Raw genomic sequence first — 13,972 nt, forward strand, 5'->3', positions numbered from 1 at the left:
GCTGAGTGAGGCTCCGTATGAAAGAGGAACAGAGGTTAATCAGAAACTGTGACTGCAAGTGGCATTTCAAGAGCTTATTTTCTGACCCTGAGTCCTGATGATAAAAGGCCACATTCAGAGCACATCCCCACTAGGTTTCACGTCCTGGTGAACACGAGAGATCTTGCTTTAAAAAAAAAATAGTATTCTCAAACATTGAAGTTGGGAAGCTAATAAATGTATTAATAATTCTTTTCTGGACACAAATCAGCTTCTTAGATGCCCTTAGAAATCAGGAGGAAGAGTATGTCCATAGTAGGGAATGATTTCAAAGAGGTTTCTACTTCTCTCCCGCAGAAAAATATTGATTTCTAGCTTCATGTTAACCATATTAGCATCACAGAAGTAAATTACCCTGAACAAAGGCAAAAATGCAGGAAGACAATGAAGCAAGGGCCAGGGCATCCCTGTGCAAAAGACTGGGGCCTTTACCTGAGGCAGAGCTCACTGCTATGCTACACACAATTAGCCTACAAGTGAATGTGAAAGTCAGCACAGCAGTAGGCCAGATCTCAGGGACGGAAGCCAGATGTCAGTAATTCTTCCAGTTGCCCAAGACCCTTACGAAACATATGCAAACATATTTCAATCTTTTAAGCTGATTCTTTCCTCGGCTGTGGCCAGTCTATTAATGAGACCAAAGACCTTCTTTATTCTGTCACAGTGTTTTGGATTTGTAGCATTTCTTTTTGATTCTTTCTTAGAGTTTCCATCTTTCTGCTTATTATATCATCTGTTTCTGCATAAAGTCTCCTTTTTCCATTAGAACTCTTAACAATTTAATCATGGTTATTTTAAATTCCCGGTCTGAAAATTCTGAAAACATCTGCCAAAGCCAAGCCTGGCCCTGATGTTTGCTCTCTCTCTCTTAAAACTGTTTTTGCCTTTAGTATGCCTTGTAATTTTACGTTGAAAGTGGACATGATGCGCCGCGTAGGAGGAATCCAATCCAGTACTGGCTCCGGTGGTGGTTTTTGCTCCTGGGCTTCTGCTTCACTGTATCCTCTTGTCTCTCCAGTTTGGAGGCCAGCAGTTTTCTCCGTAGAAGGTGTTTATCATTCATCAAAACAGGTGGCCTATCCACGGATGGCAGGGGCCGGGATGGCTCGGGAGCTTTCAGCTGCCAGTTTCTTGCACGAAGCACAAATGCGGTGTGGACACTACACTGGATGGAAGGTGAAAAAAATTTCCTTTTGCTTTTAAATCCGAGCATCTCTGGGGGTTTCCTAAAGAGTGAACGATCGGTCATATTCCTCTTGGCACAAAAAGCCACTCCCAGGAGCTTGAAGGGCCTACGAGCCCATTCAAAATGGCGGGCATGGAAGTGAAGGCAGAGCAGGTACATGTCATCGAGCGACCAGATGATCATACTCCAGATCCAGGGGAGTAAAGTAAGGGGCACAAAGCAGGAGTAGTGTCTCCTGCCTCGGGACAGGCAAGGGAAGTTGAGGAAGACCCTCTCAGGGCCAAGAGTCTGCTCTTCCGGCTACTTACCAGAGGAGGATGACACAGAGAGAGACAGACATCTTCAAAGCTGGGTGTGGGAGTCATGTGGCTCCTGACAGCCACGGGGATCACCAAACACTCCCTGCAGACGAGCTGGTCATGAAGCTTCCTGAAAGCGCGATGCCCTGCCCGAAGCTCACTGCTCCACTACTGTCTCAGGCAGGCAGTGTCCACAGGACCTGGCCATGTCACGGTGACAACAGGGGTCAAAGAGGTCCGTGGACGGCAGTGGCCAAGTCTACCCAAGCCATCTGCTATCCACGAGACCACGAGCTAGCTCCTCGTGGCTGCCGTAATAACTCACAGTAAACCTGGTGGCTTAAAACGACAGATATATATTCTCTGGCACTTCTGGAGGCCAGAGTCTGAACTCAAGGCTTCAGCAGGGCCGCACGCCCTCTAAAGGCTCCAGGTGTAAATTCTATCCTGCCCCTTCCAGCTTCTGGGGGTGGTGGGGGGGGGGGTCCAAGTGCCCCTGGGCTTGTGGTCGCGTAACTCCAGTCTCTGTCTCCATCTCCACATGGACTTCCGTGTGTCTCCTTTTCTGTCTCACTCTCTTTTTAAAATGTTTATTTATATTTTGAGACAGACACGCAGAACGCGAGTGGGGGAGGGGCAGAGAGAGAGAGAGACACACACACACACACACACACACAAAATCTGAAGCAGGTTCCAAGCTCCGAGCTGTCAGCACAAAGCCCGATGCAGGGCTCAAACTCACAGACTGCGAGATCAAGACCTGAGCTGAGGTCGGCTACTTAACCGATGAGCACCCCCACCCCCGCCTGGCACCTCTCCTCTTCTGTCTCTTATAAGAACACTTGTTATTGGAGTTAGGGCCCACCTGGATAGTAATTCAGGATGATCTCCTCTGGAGACCCTGAACTCAATCACATCCGCAAGGAGCCTTTTTTTCCAAATGAGGTCCCGTTCGCGGGTTCCGACGAGTGGGATGCGGACCTATCTTTTGGGGGCCATCATTCAACCCACGACAGGACGTGCTTGCCACCTCCTAATAGTGATGCCCTTGAGACCTATAATCAAGGGAGGTGCTACCCTGGTTCCAAAATAAGATGGAGGAATGGCTCCAAAATAAGATGGCTCTTCCTTCTTAGTACGGGAAGAACGATGTGAAAACACCTGGAGGGGACAGGATTTTGCAGACGTGTTTACAGTGGATCTGCAAAAACAGCTCTTCCTTTTCCCTTCCCCTGCAACAGACGAGGAAACAAGCAAAGGAAGTTCCGTGGCCAGCTGTCACGAGGCTTCTGAACTTTTTGAACACAGTACGTTTCTGGCTTACTGTGAAGATTGGAAATTTAATTAACTTGCATTTCACTCACCAGCACGTTGACAGTGCAGCTCATACGATTTTCTTTGTTCTCATCATGCATGATGGTTCTATAATCCAGGAGTCTTTCCATCAGGCGCACAACGAGTTTTACAAAAGTTTCTCCTGTTTTGGCGAGGTATTTGTGTTTCCTGCAGTGTTCCAAGAGGCTGAAAAGTAATTATGCACACGTTGTTAATCCCTCTCAGAAAAAGAAACTTGACTGGTGCAATTTAAAATATTTCCCATTATTAACACGTTTTAATTATTTCTGGGCTACAAAGTTCATTGTAGTCTAATTACAGTCTCCCTGTCTCTATTCTGACATAAATCCTACTGTTAATCAACACTTACATTTTATCAAATAACACTTTGTACTGTTCATCTCCTCTGCCTCCTTCCACTTCATGATCCAGCTTGGTGATGATCTCATTTTCAAACTATAATTAAGCAGAGGAAGCGTAAATAATCAGCATGGCGGATATTTCATTTTATGACTGAGCATCAACGGCACGTAAATCAGGGAGAGATCATCATCAGATAGTGACCCTATGCCTTTGAAACCTGATTTCACGTAAGAGGTACCATCCCCAACTCCCTAGAGATGTCTGATGATCCCCTGCCACAGGGGGATTCTTCCATTTCCTTCCCTGGTTAATGGAGCCTAAACATGTACATTCTGATGGGAGGAGCAAGGAGCAGAGAAAAGAAAGGCGAGGGAACCGTAGGACGAATAATCAAGGAGCAACGCGAAAAAACGTCTCAAACTTCATCTCCACCAACAAGTAACATCTAAAATAGCTCGTTGGTTCCTGGAAAAGAACAGATGGCGTTTCACTTGCCAGCAAAGAGTTCTCTGCAATCACAAAACATCGAAGGGGCCACTTCACTGCCATTCCTTGATGGGTCTAGTGAAATACCTCACTTGGGTTGAAAAAAAACATAAAACACAGGAAGGACAGTGTCTCCACAAGACCAGAAGACGTCTCGAGAAGGTCCATCTCCGGGTCTTTCCTTGAACACCCCAAAGCTTCTGATCAGATTTCCAGAGCAAGGGGTGGGAAAGGATCCTCAGAAATGCTCCCTGGACCGAAACCCTGTCTCTTGGAGTTTTGGGGAAAACTCTAAACTCTGGAGAGGTACAAATCTCCAAAAGATTTTCACAGGGGTCATGAACCTTGTGGCTGACGAGGCTGGAAATAACTACCTAGATAATAATGGATCTGAGTGCTCATCCTCACTGCCCAGTCTCCCGTCCCTGGCAGAATTCAGGGCCACCTCCATACGGGATTCTCGCCAGGTGAGCGCCATGTTGCACGAGCCCTGAAATCACCCATCGACTTGGGCCAGGAAGGAAGGAGGCCCCTGAGAGCGTCAGTTCCCGTAGAGCAGGAGATCACCACACCGCATTGAAAGAAGACTGGCAGAGGGGGAATTGAGGGAAACAACGGCTAAATTCAGGGTACAGAAAGCAAGCACACCCTCCATGTAGGCAAGGGTCTCTAGGATCCCTTTAAAATACATGCTCAGTGGGCACCTGGGGGGCTCAGTCGTTGAGCGTCCGACTTTGGCTCGGGTCACGGTCTCACGGTTTTGTGGGTCCGAGCCCCGCATTGGGCTCTGTGCTGACAGTGCCCAGTCTGAGCCTGCTTCAGATTCTGTGTCTCCCTCTCTCTCCCTCTCTCTCTCGGTCCCTCCCCCACTCGTGCTCTGTCTCTCTCTCAAAAGCAAACAAACAAAAACAACATATAAAAAAAAAAAAATACATGCTCAGGCAATGCTTTCCAGGCTGACAATCCCCCGAGTCTCCCGCTATTACCAGGATCCTATAGTTATTTAAGCTGCATGACAGACAGAATTTTCGTCTCTCCTGGTCTCTTCCAGAAGGGCCGCTGGTGGTGATGTTCTAATGGGAGGACCGTGCTACGTGCTCATGAATCACTGGAGAACGAGTGCTAGACTGGAGCTGGGGAGGGCTTCCTGTGTCAGCAGAGGAGTCGTCCAGCCGGTCGCTGAGACACAGACTGTGCTCTTGGCCCCACAAGCCAATGGATGGACATGTTCATCTGAGGGCTCACAACAGGACTGCAGGCACCACGGGCTGCACTGGTCAAGCAGGGTGCTGCCGATGCTGCTGTTGCAGGGGCGGCTGACTGTGGCACCCGTGGGGCCGGAGGCAGGGGGCCTGGGGAGACCCAGGGAGGAGCCTCAAACAGGCACAGACCCGCCTGATCGGATCGGGACTTGCTGCCTAAAGCCACAGTTCTATCGCACTACAGATGAGGCGGAGGCTTAAACAGGTCTGGAGAAGAGTATTGATTCTTGCTCAACATCAAGGACTCAACAACACTGCAAAACTCTGGACCTCAGTGAATCCTGCAATTCTCCTCTTGATCTCTCCATCGTCTCCTCCCCAAGCAAACACCCTCTTTTTTATTCTGTTTGGCCTGAAAAGTTCAGGGATTTTAGGAGCACAGGAAAAGAGGCAATTCTAGCGAAGAAGAAAAAAGAACTTGTATTGTTTTCACCTGGAGCCTCATGATAATGACTCTACTGTAAAATCAACCACCTTTTGATACTAACCCACTAGGACTTTGTTCTTTACAGAAATTCCTCAGAAGGTGGGGCCCTTTTGGAATCAAATACGAGGCAGATCAGGTGCCATTAGGCTACAAGTTGACGTTTCCAGCCAATCCCATTTCCCAGAGGGTACCACGATGGGAGCACCGTAGGGGAAGTATTCGGTGGGTGCTGATTCTTCAGAACAAACAACGGAGGGATCAAATAAGACTCAATTTAACCAAAACACACGACCGCAGGCCACACATGTTCAACGAGCATACAATGAGGAAGGCACCGGGAATTCAGGAAAGTACGCTTTATCCCAACATGGACAAACACACACAGGCATTTGAAACCGCTCATCGCCGGTTAATCAGGAGGTTATTTGAACTTGGGAGTCTACTTTAGGGAAATAGCATGTTTTCTCTGCTTCCACGTAAACCTAGCTGTCACAAACAAGGGCAATGAGGAAACTCCAGCTCCTTAAGTATGCTGCTTATCAAATTTTGACTGATGAATTTAATGCTTCCTCAAATGAGTGGATGAATGAGAAGTAAATCAGAGAGCACAGCTGATTCTAATTTTACTAACCTCTAGTCTAAACTAAGTGATTTGCACGAACACCTGGCAGCCCTCTTTATCAGCAAGGATTCAATACCCCAGATCTGCAGCTAGCCTCTCGTTCCAGGACCTCCATTACTTTTTTTACAGAATATTCTAGAATTAATTTGTTAGTGTACTGAGAATGGTTATCACAATCAGGACTAAATGATCCTGTCCAAATAAACTGGAGAAAGTCCATTTGCTGATAGAGCAGAGCTGATTTAAACAAAAACAAAAACAACAAAAACAAAAACAAAAACAACTGTGCTTATTCTCTTACTTATAAATGCACACTGGTAATTTCCAGCAGGGTTCTCTATGGTGAAGTTAAAATTAGCAAGGGTTTACTGTGTGGCTCCAAAGGGGGTTGAGGCAAAATCATTATACTTCCTCTCTTTTCTGAATCGCCAGTATCACTACAAAAATGTCCACAGGGTGTCCAACTTAAAAAGCTGAACAGAGCATCTCCAAGCCTCCCAAACCAGCGCCCCTCCAAGAATATGAAACAGAGTCCGTGAGAATACAGGGCTTTTCGGAAGGTTGACAGCATTGTTAATTCAATTAACTTTGAAAGGAATGACCGCTTTAGCCATTCACTGCCACAGTTAACCACGGGTTATTGGCTCCAATTTAAGAGATCATGGAGTGAAGGATCTCGGCAGTGGATAATCCAACAGCCACTTTTGTTTGCTTTAGAGTGCATCATTTTTTTTTTTTTTGGAAGTCAGATTTACCGTTCCTGCTACCATGCCCAGATAGATGCATAGAACCAGGCCTGCTCCTCAGGCATCCAGGAGAGCATTTATACAAGGGATCTGAGGTTATGTCAGAGCAAGGAAAGGGAGCTGGACCAGGATGGAAAGGTTTGCACAAATAGTTTATTTACCACATCGATAAAGTGCTTGGAGGTTACCAAGAACAGGGTGAAATCTGAAAGCTAGGAACATGGCTTTCTGTGTCCATTAGCAAAAGCATTCCTTTGGCTTTTCTGCAAATGCGCCTTCGTGAATGTGCTCTGTCCACGGGTGCTCTGCTTTCTCCGGTTTTTTGTTTTTGTTTTTTTTCCCCAAGAAAATGTGTTCGCAAGGTACTGGAGGGAGGGCCGTGATTTGAGAGCACCCTCTGGTATCAGAGAGCTGCAAGGAATCAGATTCTCAGTTTCTGAACTTCCAGAAGGAACTGCAGAACTATGTCCATTCTCTTTAGCGCTGACAGGAGGGGTAGGTGGGAGAACATCACTGAACTATACCTGCGTGAACATGAGCGAGAAGAAGGAACCGGCTTCACATTCTCACTCCATATCCCCACATCCTTCCAAGTCTAACAAGAAGGCTGTTCGCTGACCTTGAAGCTTCCACCTAGAGGCTCAAGAGCCCCAAGGCTGGGGAACTATCCGCTGCCTGGCTGTCACACCTGGCAACACCTGAGACAGGTGCAGCTGCCCCCCATTTCCATAGCACACACATCAAGAAGGGATTTGGGGCTGTATCCAATGACACTGGACTCCAGAAACATGCTCTCAGAGTGAGCCCTGTTTAATTTGGTCAAAAGAGATTACAGGAGGGGCGCCTGGGTGGTTCAGTTGGTGAGGCGTCCAACTTTGGCTCAGGTCATGGTCTCGGGGTTCCTGAGTTCAAGCCCCGCATCGAGCTCACTGCTGGCAGCACAGAGCCCGCTTCAGATCCTCTGTCTCCTCCACTTACACTCTCCCTCTCTCTCTCAAAAATAAATAAACATTAACAAGAGATTACAGGGGTATGGGCATCTCTTTGCTGCAAGGCTTTTAAGAACAGAATTCAATGCAATCAGAACTTTTGTTAGAGTCCAGGGTGTCAGCTTCCATGATCTCTCAGACTTTGGGGTCCGGATTCAATACAATAAAAGCCTACTTCTCGTGCCGTATGTTCCCTTTCAGGGTCCGGAACTAAACTCAAGCATTATGTTGAAATCGAAAGCAAGAATAAACCAACAAACAAAATGCCAAAGAATTCAAGAATCATCAGGATAAAATCACCACCAAACTTATGTCCATATGACGGTGCAAAATGGACCAGCTTTCCCGCCAACCAGCAGAAGCCGGCAACATCCACTTGGGTTATTCAGTCATTCAGTTAGGGTGACCAAGCATGGGCAGTAGGAAGAGATTATTCAGACAGGGCCTCAAAAACATCCAGGACACAAAGATTACTCATGTTCTAATACTGTTACAACTACAGTGGGAATTTCTGGAAGTTGTGGAGCATTTTACTGACCCTCACAGAGATGACAGAGAAGAGCTTCATGGTTGAAAATGTTATTGTTCTGTGGAGTCTTTCCCATTCCGTCTTTATGAATGGTATACAGCCCATACAGCCATTTGCTGAAATCCTCGGCTGTGAGTTCTGTGGTTGTTTATTTTGGTTTTGTTTTGTTTTGTTTTTCTTCCAAAGACATCACAAATGGAATTCTTTCCAAAGGTGCCAGGAGGGAATTTACAAGCATGCTATGTTTTTATGGAGCAAAACCCAGCGAGGCTGCGACTTGGAGCATTACTGACTTGGGGGTAAGGGTGTCGGCGCCACAGGGGAGAAGTTAGTTTCAGGCCAGGGGGAAGTACGTCTCGTGGGAACGCGACCCAGCCGGGGCGCCTGGGTGATGTAAGGGACGCTGAGATGCTGATGTCTCCAAACACCTGTACAGCAGGTCCTGAAATCATCGCACACAGGCGCTCACCCTTGAAAGAAGTCAAGATCTCCCGAAGACCCAGTTCGAGCATGAACGTGTCTCTCTGGGATTTGGGTCAGGGTGGGGGTGGGTGGGCACAGGGACAGAGAACACGCCGTTGGCATGACTTGTGGGGTGGGCAAGCTGGAAGCAGAGACACCAGAGACGGCGTCCTCCGGGACTGGTAGACAGAAGATGCAGTAGAAGGGGACAATTTAGGAGAACAGATGCAGCGTCCACATCATAGAAGAATCTGAGAAAGGGCTGGGAGACCCAGGAATTGTCAGCAGGCCTCCGCAGAGCTTATCCATCACCTGTGAGGATCTGCTCAGCACAAACGGTGTCAGGCCGAATGAAGGCGGGCCTGCAGCCCCCGGGGGAGAGGGCCCCCGGCCAGCAGGAGGACAGAGCTTGTGAAAGGGTCACTCCATGCCTCTCCGTCCCACAACCGGGCAAACCTGTTCAGCGCCTGGAGCCTGGAGAGGCAGGACCTCAAGCACCGAGGACAAGGACAAGGACACGCCTCTGTTGGATGAAGATTCATGCTCTTTCTTGCAAAAGCAGAGACCAGAAAGGAGACTTTCGGGGAAATGTGTGTATGAGATCACTCTGATGGAAGTCCTTCCGCTGCGGCTGGAGAAGACACGAGCTGCCACTCTGGGGAGCTGTAGAAAAGCCCATCTGCAATGCCTGCTTCTGAAATTCCAGTAATGGCTCGGTGCAGTTGAATCTTGTGTAAAATGGCAGGTTTTTCTTCGAATCCAGCAGCCCCCCCCCCCCCAAAGCAACGGTAAGAGCATGCTACAACCTAGACATGATGCATATTTCACGAACAACGGTGCGTAAACAGCCCCGCTCAGAAAGACACAGCAACCTTTAAAAAAAAAAAAAAGCTACATCACAGGCTCAAAACATGAACGTTTTGCAAAAACGAAAAGCCCTAATGTCTTCCTCTCACTCCATTAGTGTTGCACATCTGCTATAAAAGTGAAGCCAATTTAAGCCATTGTTGATGTGACTAATAAGGTTAGATAATTGGATTGGTGGCGGGTTAGGTAAACAGCAGCCAGCCAGCCCCAACCTGGAAGCTCCCTGGGAGGGAGGCAGGGATTCCGGGGCCCTGCGGTTCTGTGCACACACCCACTCACTGCTCCACACCCACACCACCCCCGAGGACAGAGGGCACGCCTCGTGCTTCAGGAAAGAGCAGCCAATAGAAGGTGAGCGTCGGCTGACCTGAGAATAGGAAAGAGTTAGAAAAGATATGTCAAGTCAAGAGATAGATGCTACGGGCCAGGAGAGGCCGGGGCTAGGGCCCAAGAGAAGCAGCCGGATGCTAGAGATGAGAAAGATGACAAGTCTCTGCATCTCACCAGGGAGGCCAGGAGAGCAAACAAAGATGAGGCCGCTGTAACCTGCACCCAACCAACCAAGTGACAAGGAGCCTGGTAAAAAGGGATGATAGGGAAGCAGCGGGTCTAGGAGGGGTGATATTCCATGTGACACTCCACCTGGGAGGCTGAGACAGACTCACAGAAAAAAGAAATCAAGATATCCCAAGAGAAGAGGAGATGGACCTTTTCCCAATTCGCAAGAAGAGATGAAGAGAGCAGAGAGACTTTTGTCACGCGTTTTCGCTTTTCTGCCTTTATTTAAAAAAACCCTTTGGTGTGTCCTCCCACTGGTCTTTGAAGGCACAAGCAGATGACAACACCGATGAACAAATGGTCAATGATCACGGACCAAGAAATCCAAGTAGCTGACCATGCTTACCGACAGTGGGTTTCGTGGACCTGTGTCCTCGCGTTTATGCTTCTATTTACGTATATCCAAGTGGGACACGTTTTATGGAAGGGAAATTGTTTGTGAAACAGAGTTAAATGTGCACAGCTACTTTCCCGCTGTTACTCAAACAGCTTGGTCTTCTGATATTAGGCAGTTTTTGAGCCCACCACTGGGGGCAGAGTTGAGAACGGAGGCAGAAACCCCACGACTCTCCTTCAGTAACTTTGTGCCATTTCCTGGCAAACCAGAGACCCCGTGAATTGGGGAAATTCCCTAATGTAAATAACTACTATACTCTTTTTAAAAAATTATATTTATTTTTGAGAGAGAGAGGGAGCATGCGTGCATGCGCGCGCACACACACATGAGCAGGGGTGGGGCAGGGAGAGAGAGAGAGAGAATCCCAAGCAGGCTCCTTGCTGCCAGTGCAGAGCCCCACACGGGGCTCAAACCCACGAACCATGAGATCATCACCTGAGCCGAAACCAAGAGTCAGACACTTAACCGACTGAGCCACCCAGGCGACGCTATCTGATTCTTTAACAGCGCTTTTTCATACGGCCCTTCTTTAGGGCTTAATTCATACAAAATTCAAAAAGTCAGATGAATTTTCAGCTTAGGAAAAGGGATTTTAAACTACATTCCCTAGTTCTGGTGATTGGCAGTGAGATTGGACACGATTTAGTGCCAGTGGCAGTCAAGATGGGTCAAATCGTACGGCAACAGCATCAGAAAACATTGGCAATGTCAAAACTTACGAAAATATTTTGAATTGGCAATTCCGTTTTTAAGAACGTATACCAGGAAAACTTTCAAAAGAAAGTCAAGCAGTATGCACGGATATGTTCACTGTGCACTGACTCATGGTAGTGAGAATCTGCAAACAACCCAAACGTCCAGCTAAAGGTGATGGATAAGAGAAGATTAGCCAAGGGTGTGTGGTTAAGCGTCCGACTCTTGGTTTCGGCTCAGGTCATGATCTCATGGTTCACGAGTCCAAGCCTCACGTAGGGATCTGCTGGCTGGTGTGCAGCCTGCTTGGGATTCTCTCTCTCTGCCTTTCCTCTACTCACTGTCTCTCTCTCTCTCTCTCTCTCTCTCTCTCTCTCTCAAAATAAATAAATAAACCTTAAAAAAAGTTCCAAAAGAGAAGATTATCCATTCTATTTGATGAAAGCTTATGCCATCACAAGAATCATGGTTACTGCGCTGTCATCAAGAAAGAAGTGTCTGATACATTGCCAAACAAAACCGAAAACATTTGGACAATGTTTACCATGTTACATTATATGTGTGCAACAACTGATCTTGAACCGGGGCGGGGGGGGGGGGGGAACAGCTGTTCTTTTAAAACAATCTCTTTAATTTTATAAATAAGTCAACATAAGGAAGCCCTCTTCTGCTATGGAAAGAAAGGAAGAAAGAAAGGAAGAAAGGAAGAAAGGAAGAAAGGAAGAAAGGAAGAAAGGAAGAAAGGAAGAAAGAAAGAAAGAAAGAAAGAAAGAAAGAAAGAAAGAAAGAAAGAAAGATGGAAGGGAGAAACAGAGAGAGGAAGGAAGGAAGGAAGGGAAGAAGGAAGGAAGGGGGGAAGGAAAGAAGGAAGGAAGGAAGGAAGGAAGGAAGGAAGGAAGGAAGGAAGGAAGGAAGGAAGGGAAGAAGGAAGGAAGGGGGGAAGGAAGGAAAGGGAGGGAGGAAAGAAAGAAGGAAGGAAACGGAGGGAGGAAGGAATCAAAAGGAAAGGGAACGGAAGGAAGGGAGGCGGGTGGGCAGGTGGCCTTCACAGGTTTATTTTATTCACTTCTCACAACATCCCTTAGGAGCAGATTCCATTCTGTACCAATATTACAGCTTGGAACCAAAGATTAAAGACGTTCGGTGAGTTGTGGGAGGTCCAGGTAGCACCAGGCTACGCCAGAAAGCACGGGTACCTGACATCAGTGTTCACACTCAAGTGTAGGCACAGAGCAGGGTTTCTTTTAGCTTTGTATCTGTTTTTTGCTCTAGAGACTAGCAAAATTATTCATCACGGCTACCACCTTCATGTCGTAATAGCAAAGACTGACCAGTGAAAAGGTAAAACTATTCAAAATCTATAAGGTAGCAAGTATAAAGGGGAGGAAGGAAAAATCTACTCTTTAAATAGCACATCCATTACAGTTACGCTGCTCAGATGTAGTCTTTTTCCAATACAGGGATTTTTCTTCAAATTCTGCAAAAATCTATGTCAAGTGGGTACTTACTTACTCGAATCACTAGAATATTTAAATCAAGTATGGAAGAACCACTATCACTGGGGCTTCTTCTCTTGCCTCCTGCAGAGCTTCCCAGCCAGCCCAGCAACACACGGGGGAGAAAGCCACTGTATGTTCGTGCGGGCGAGCGTGTCCCCACTGGCGGAAATGTAAACACCACCTTTATTTTCATGGAATCCAGGGAAGGAGATTTTGTTAATCCTCCCACATAAATATGCAGATTTTGTCTTTCCTATGGATACAGTATGTTGTTGAGCACTCTACCCGGGTTTTTTTTTTTTTTTTTTTTAGAGGAATTCTTATCAGTTTCACTGCACAGGTGAAAGGTCAAGACACATGTAAAAGAAAACCAAAAAAAAGCAGAGATTTTTGTTTTTGACCTGAAAATAACGTAAGTTGGCAAGAAGCAGGCAGTGTGAGAGGATAACATCTGGTTAAACATTCTGAGGGTACATACCAAGGGGGAGGGGCGGCGGAAAGAGACTTTTATCCAGGGTTTAATGTGTAAGTAAATCCAGATCAAAATAAGGAAAAGCTAGTCATTGACAATACTTCTCCCTAAAGATGCAGGCAAAGGATGACAGGCTTCTTCAATAAGGAAAATCTCTCAACATCTTTAACTCCAGAGCCATTTATACGTCTTTTTCAAGGTTTCCAGGCTTGTTGGTCTTCTCCCCAAGCCACTTACCGCACACCTACTATGTCCTTACCATCTGGAAGCTGCGGGTCGAATGGAACTCACACTGCATCATATCAAAGAAAATGGGTATGGTGGCTTTGCGCAGTTCTGTCTCAGGAATTAGTGTCATTTCTAGTATCGGGCCGACCATTTCTGGAATGAACTTTATCTTGTGTTGACCTTAAACACAGAAATGCATTACTCAGAACATGTCTTTTAAAAAAAGGATTTTAAAATGCGCTTCAAAGGACCAAACAAAACCACACAGCTTAGTGTGATCCTGAATGCTAGGATACTGGGAATGTGCGTCCATTTCTCATCTGCAGGTATTTTGAATGTGTCCAGCCTTTAGTATAAGAAGTGGACTGTATTCCCTTTTTTTTTTAAATTTTTTTAACGTTTATTTATTATTGAGAGACACAGCATGAGCAGGGGAGGGGCAGAGAGAGGAGGAGACCCAGAATCCGAAGCAGGCTCCAGGCTCTGAGCTGTCAGCACAGAGCCCGACGCAGG

The 13,972-nt window shown here is 46.8% G+C and overlaps 1 protein-coding gene across 3 annotated transcripts in view; it reads right to left on the minus strand.

The window, feature by feature from the left end:
• Positions 1 to 13,972, minus strand: part of DOCK1 (dedicator of cytokinesis 1) — a 528,429-nt gene that overhangs the window by 67,168 nt on the left and 447,289 nt on the right. For all 3 annotated transcript variants that reach the window (XM_030333989.2, XM_030333990.1, XM_030333988.1), the window contains exons 33-35: positions 13,491 to 13,639; positions 3,230 to 3,315; positions 2,889 to 3,045 (exon numbers count right to left, since the gene is read on the minus strand). In XM_030333989.2, the coding sequence (XP_030189849.1) occupies positions 2,889 to 3,045; positions 3,230 to 3,315; positions 13,491 to 13,639 (392 nt within the window). The remainder of the gene's footprint in view (positions 1 to 2,888; positions 3,046 to 3,229; positions 3,316 to 13,490; positions 13,640 to 13,972) is intronic.

Source organism: Lynx canadensis, chromosome D2 (genome assembly GCF_007474595.2).
Source record: "Lynx canadensis isolate LIC74 chromosome D2, mLynCan4.pri.v2, whole genome shotgun sequence".
In the NCBI taxonomy this organism is placed as follows: Eukaryota; Metazoa; Chordata; class Mammalia; order Carnivora; family Felidae; genus Lynx; species Lynx canadensis.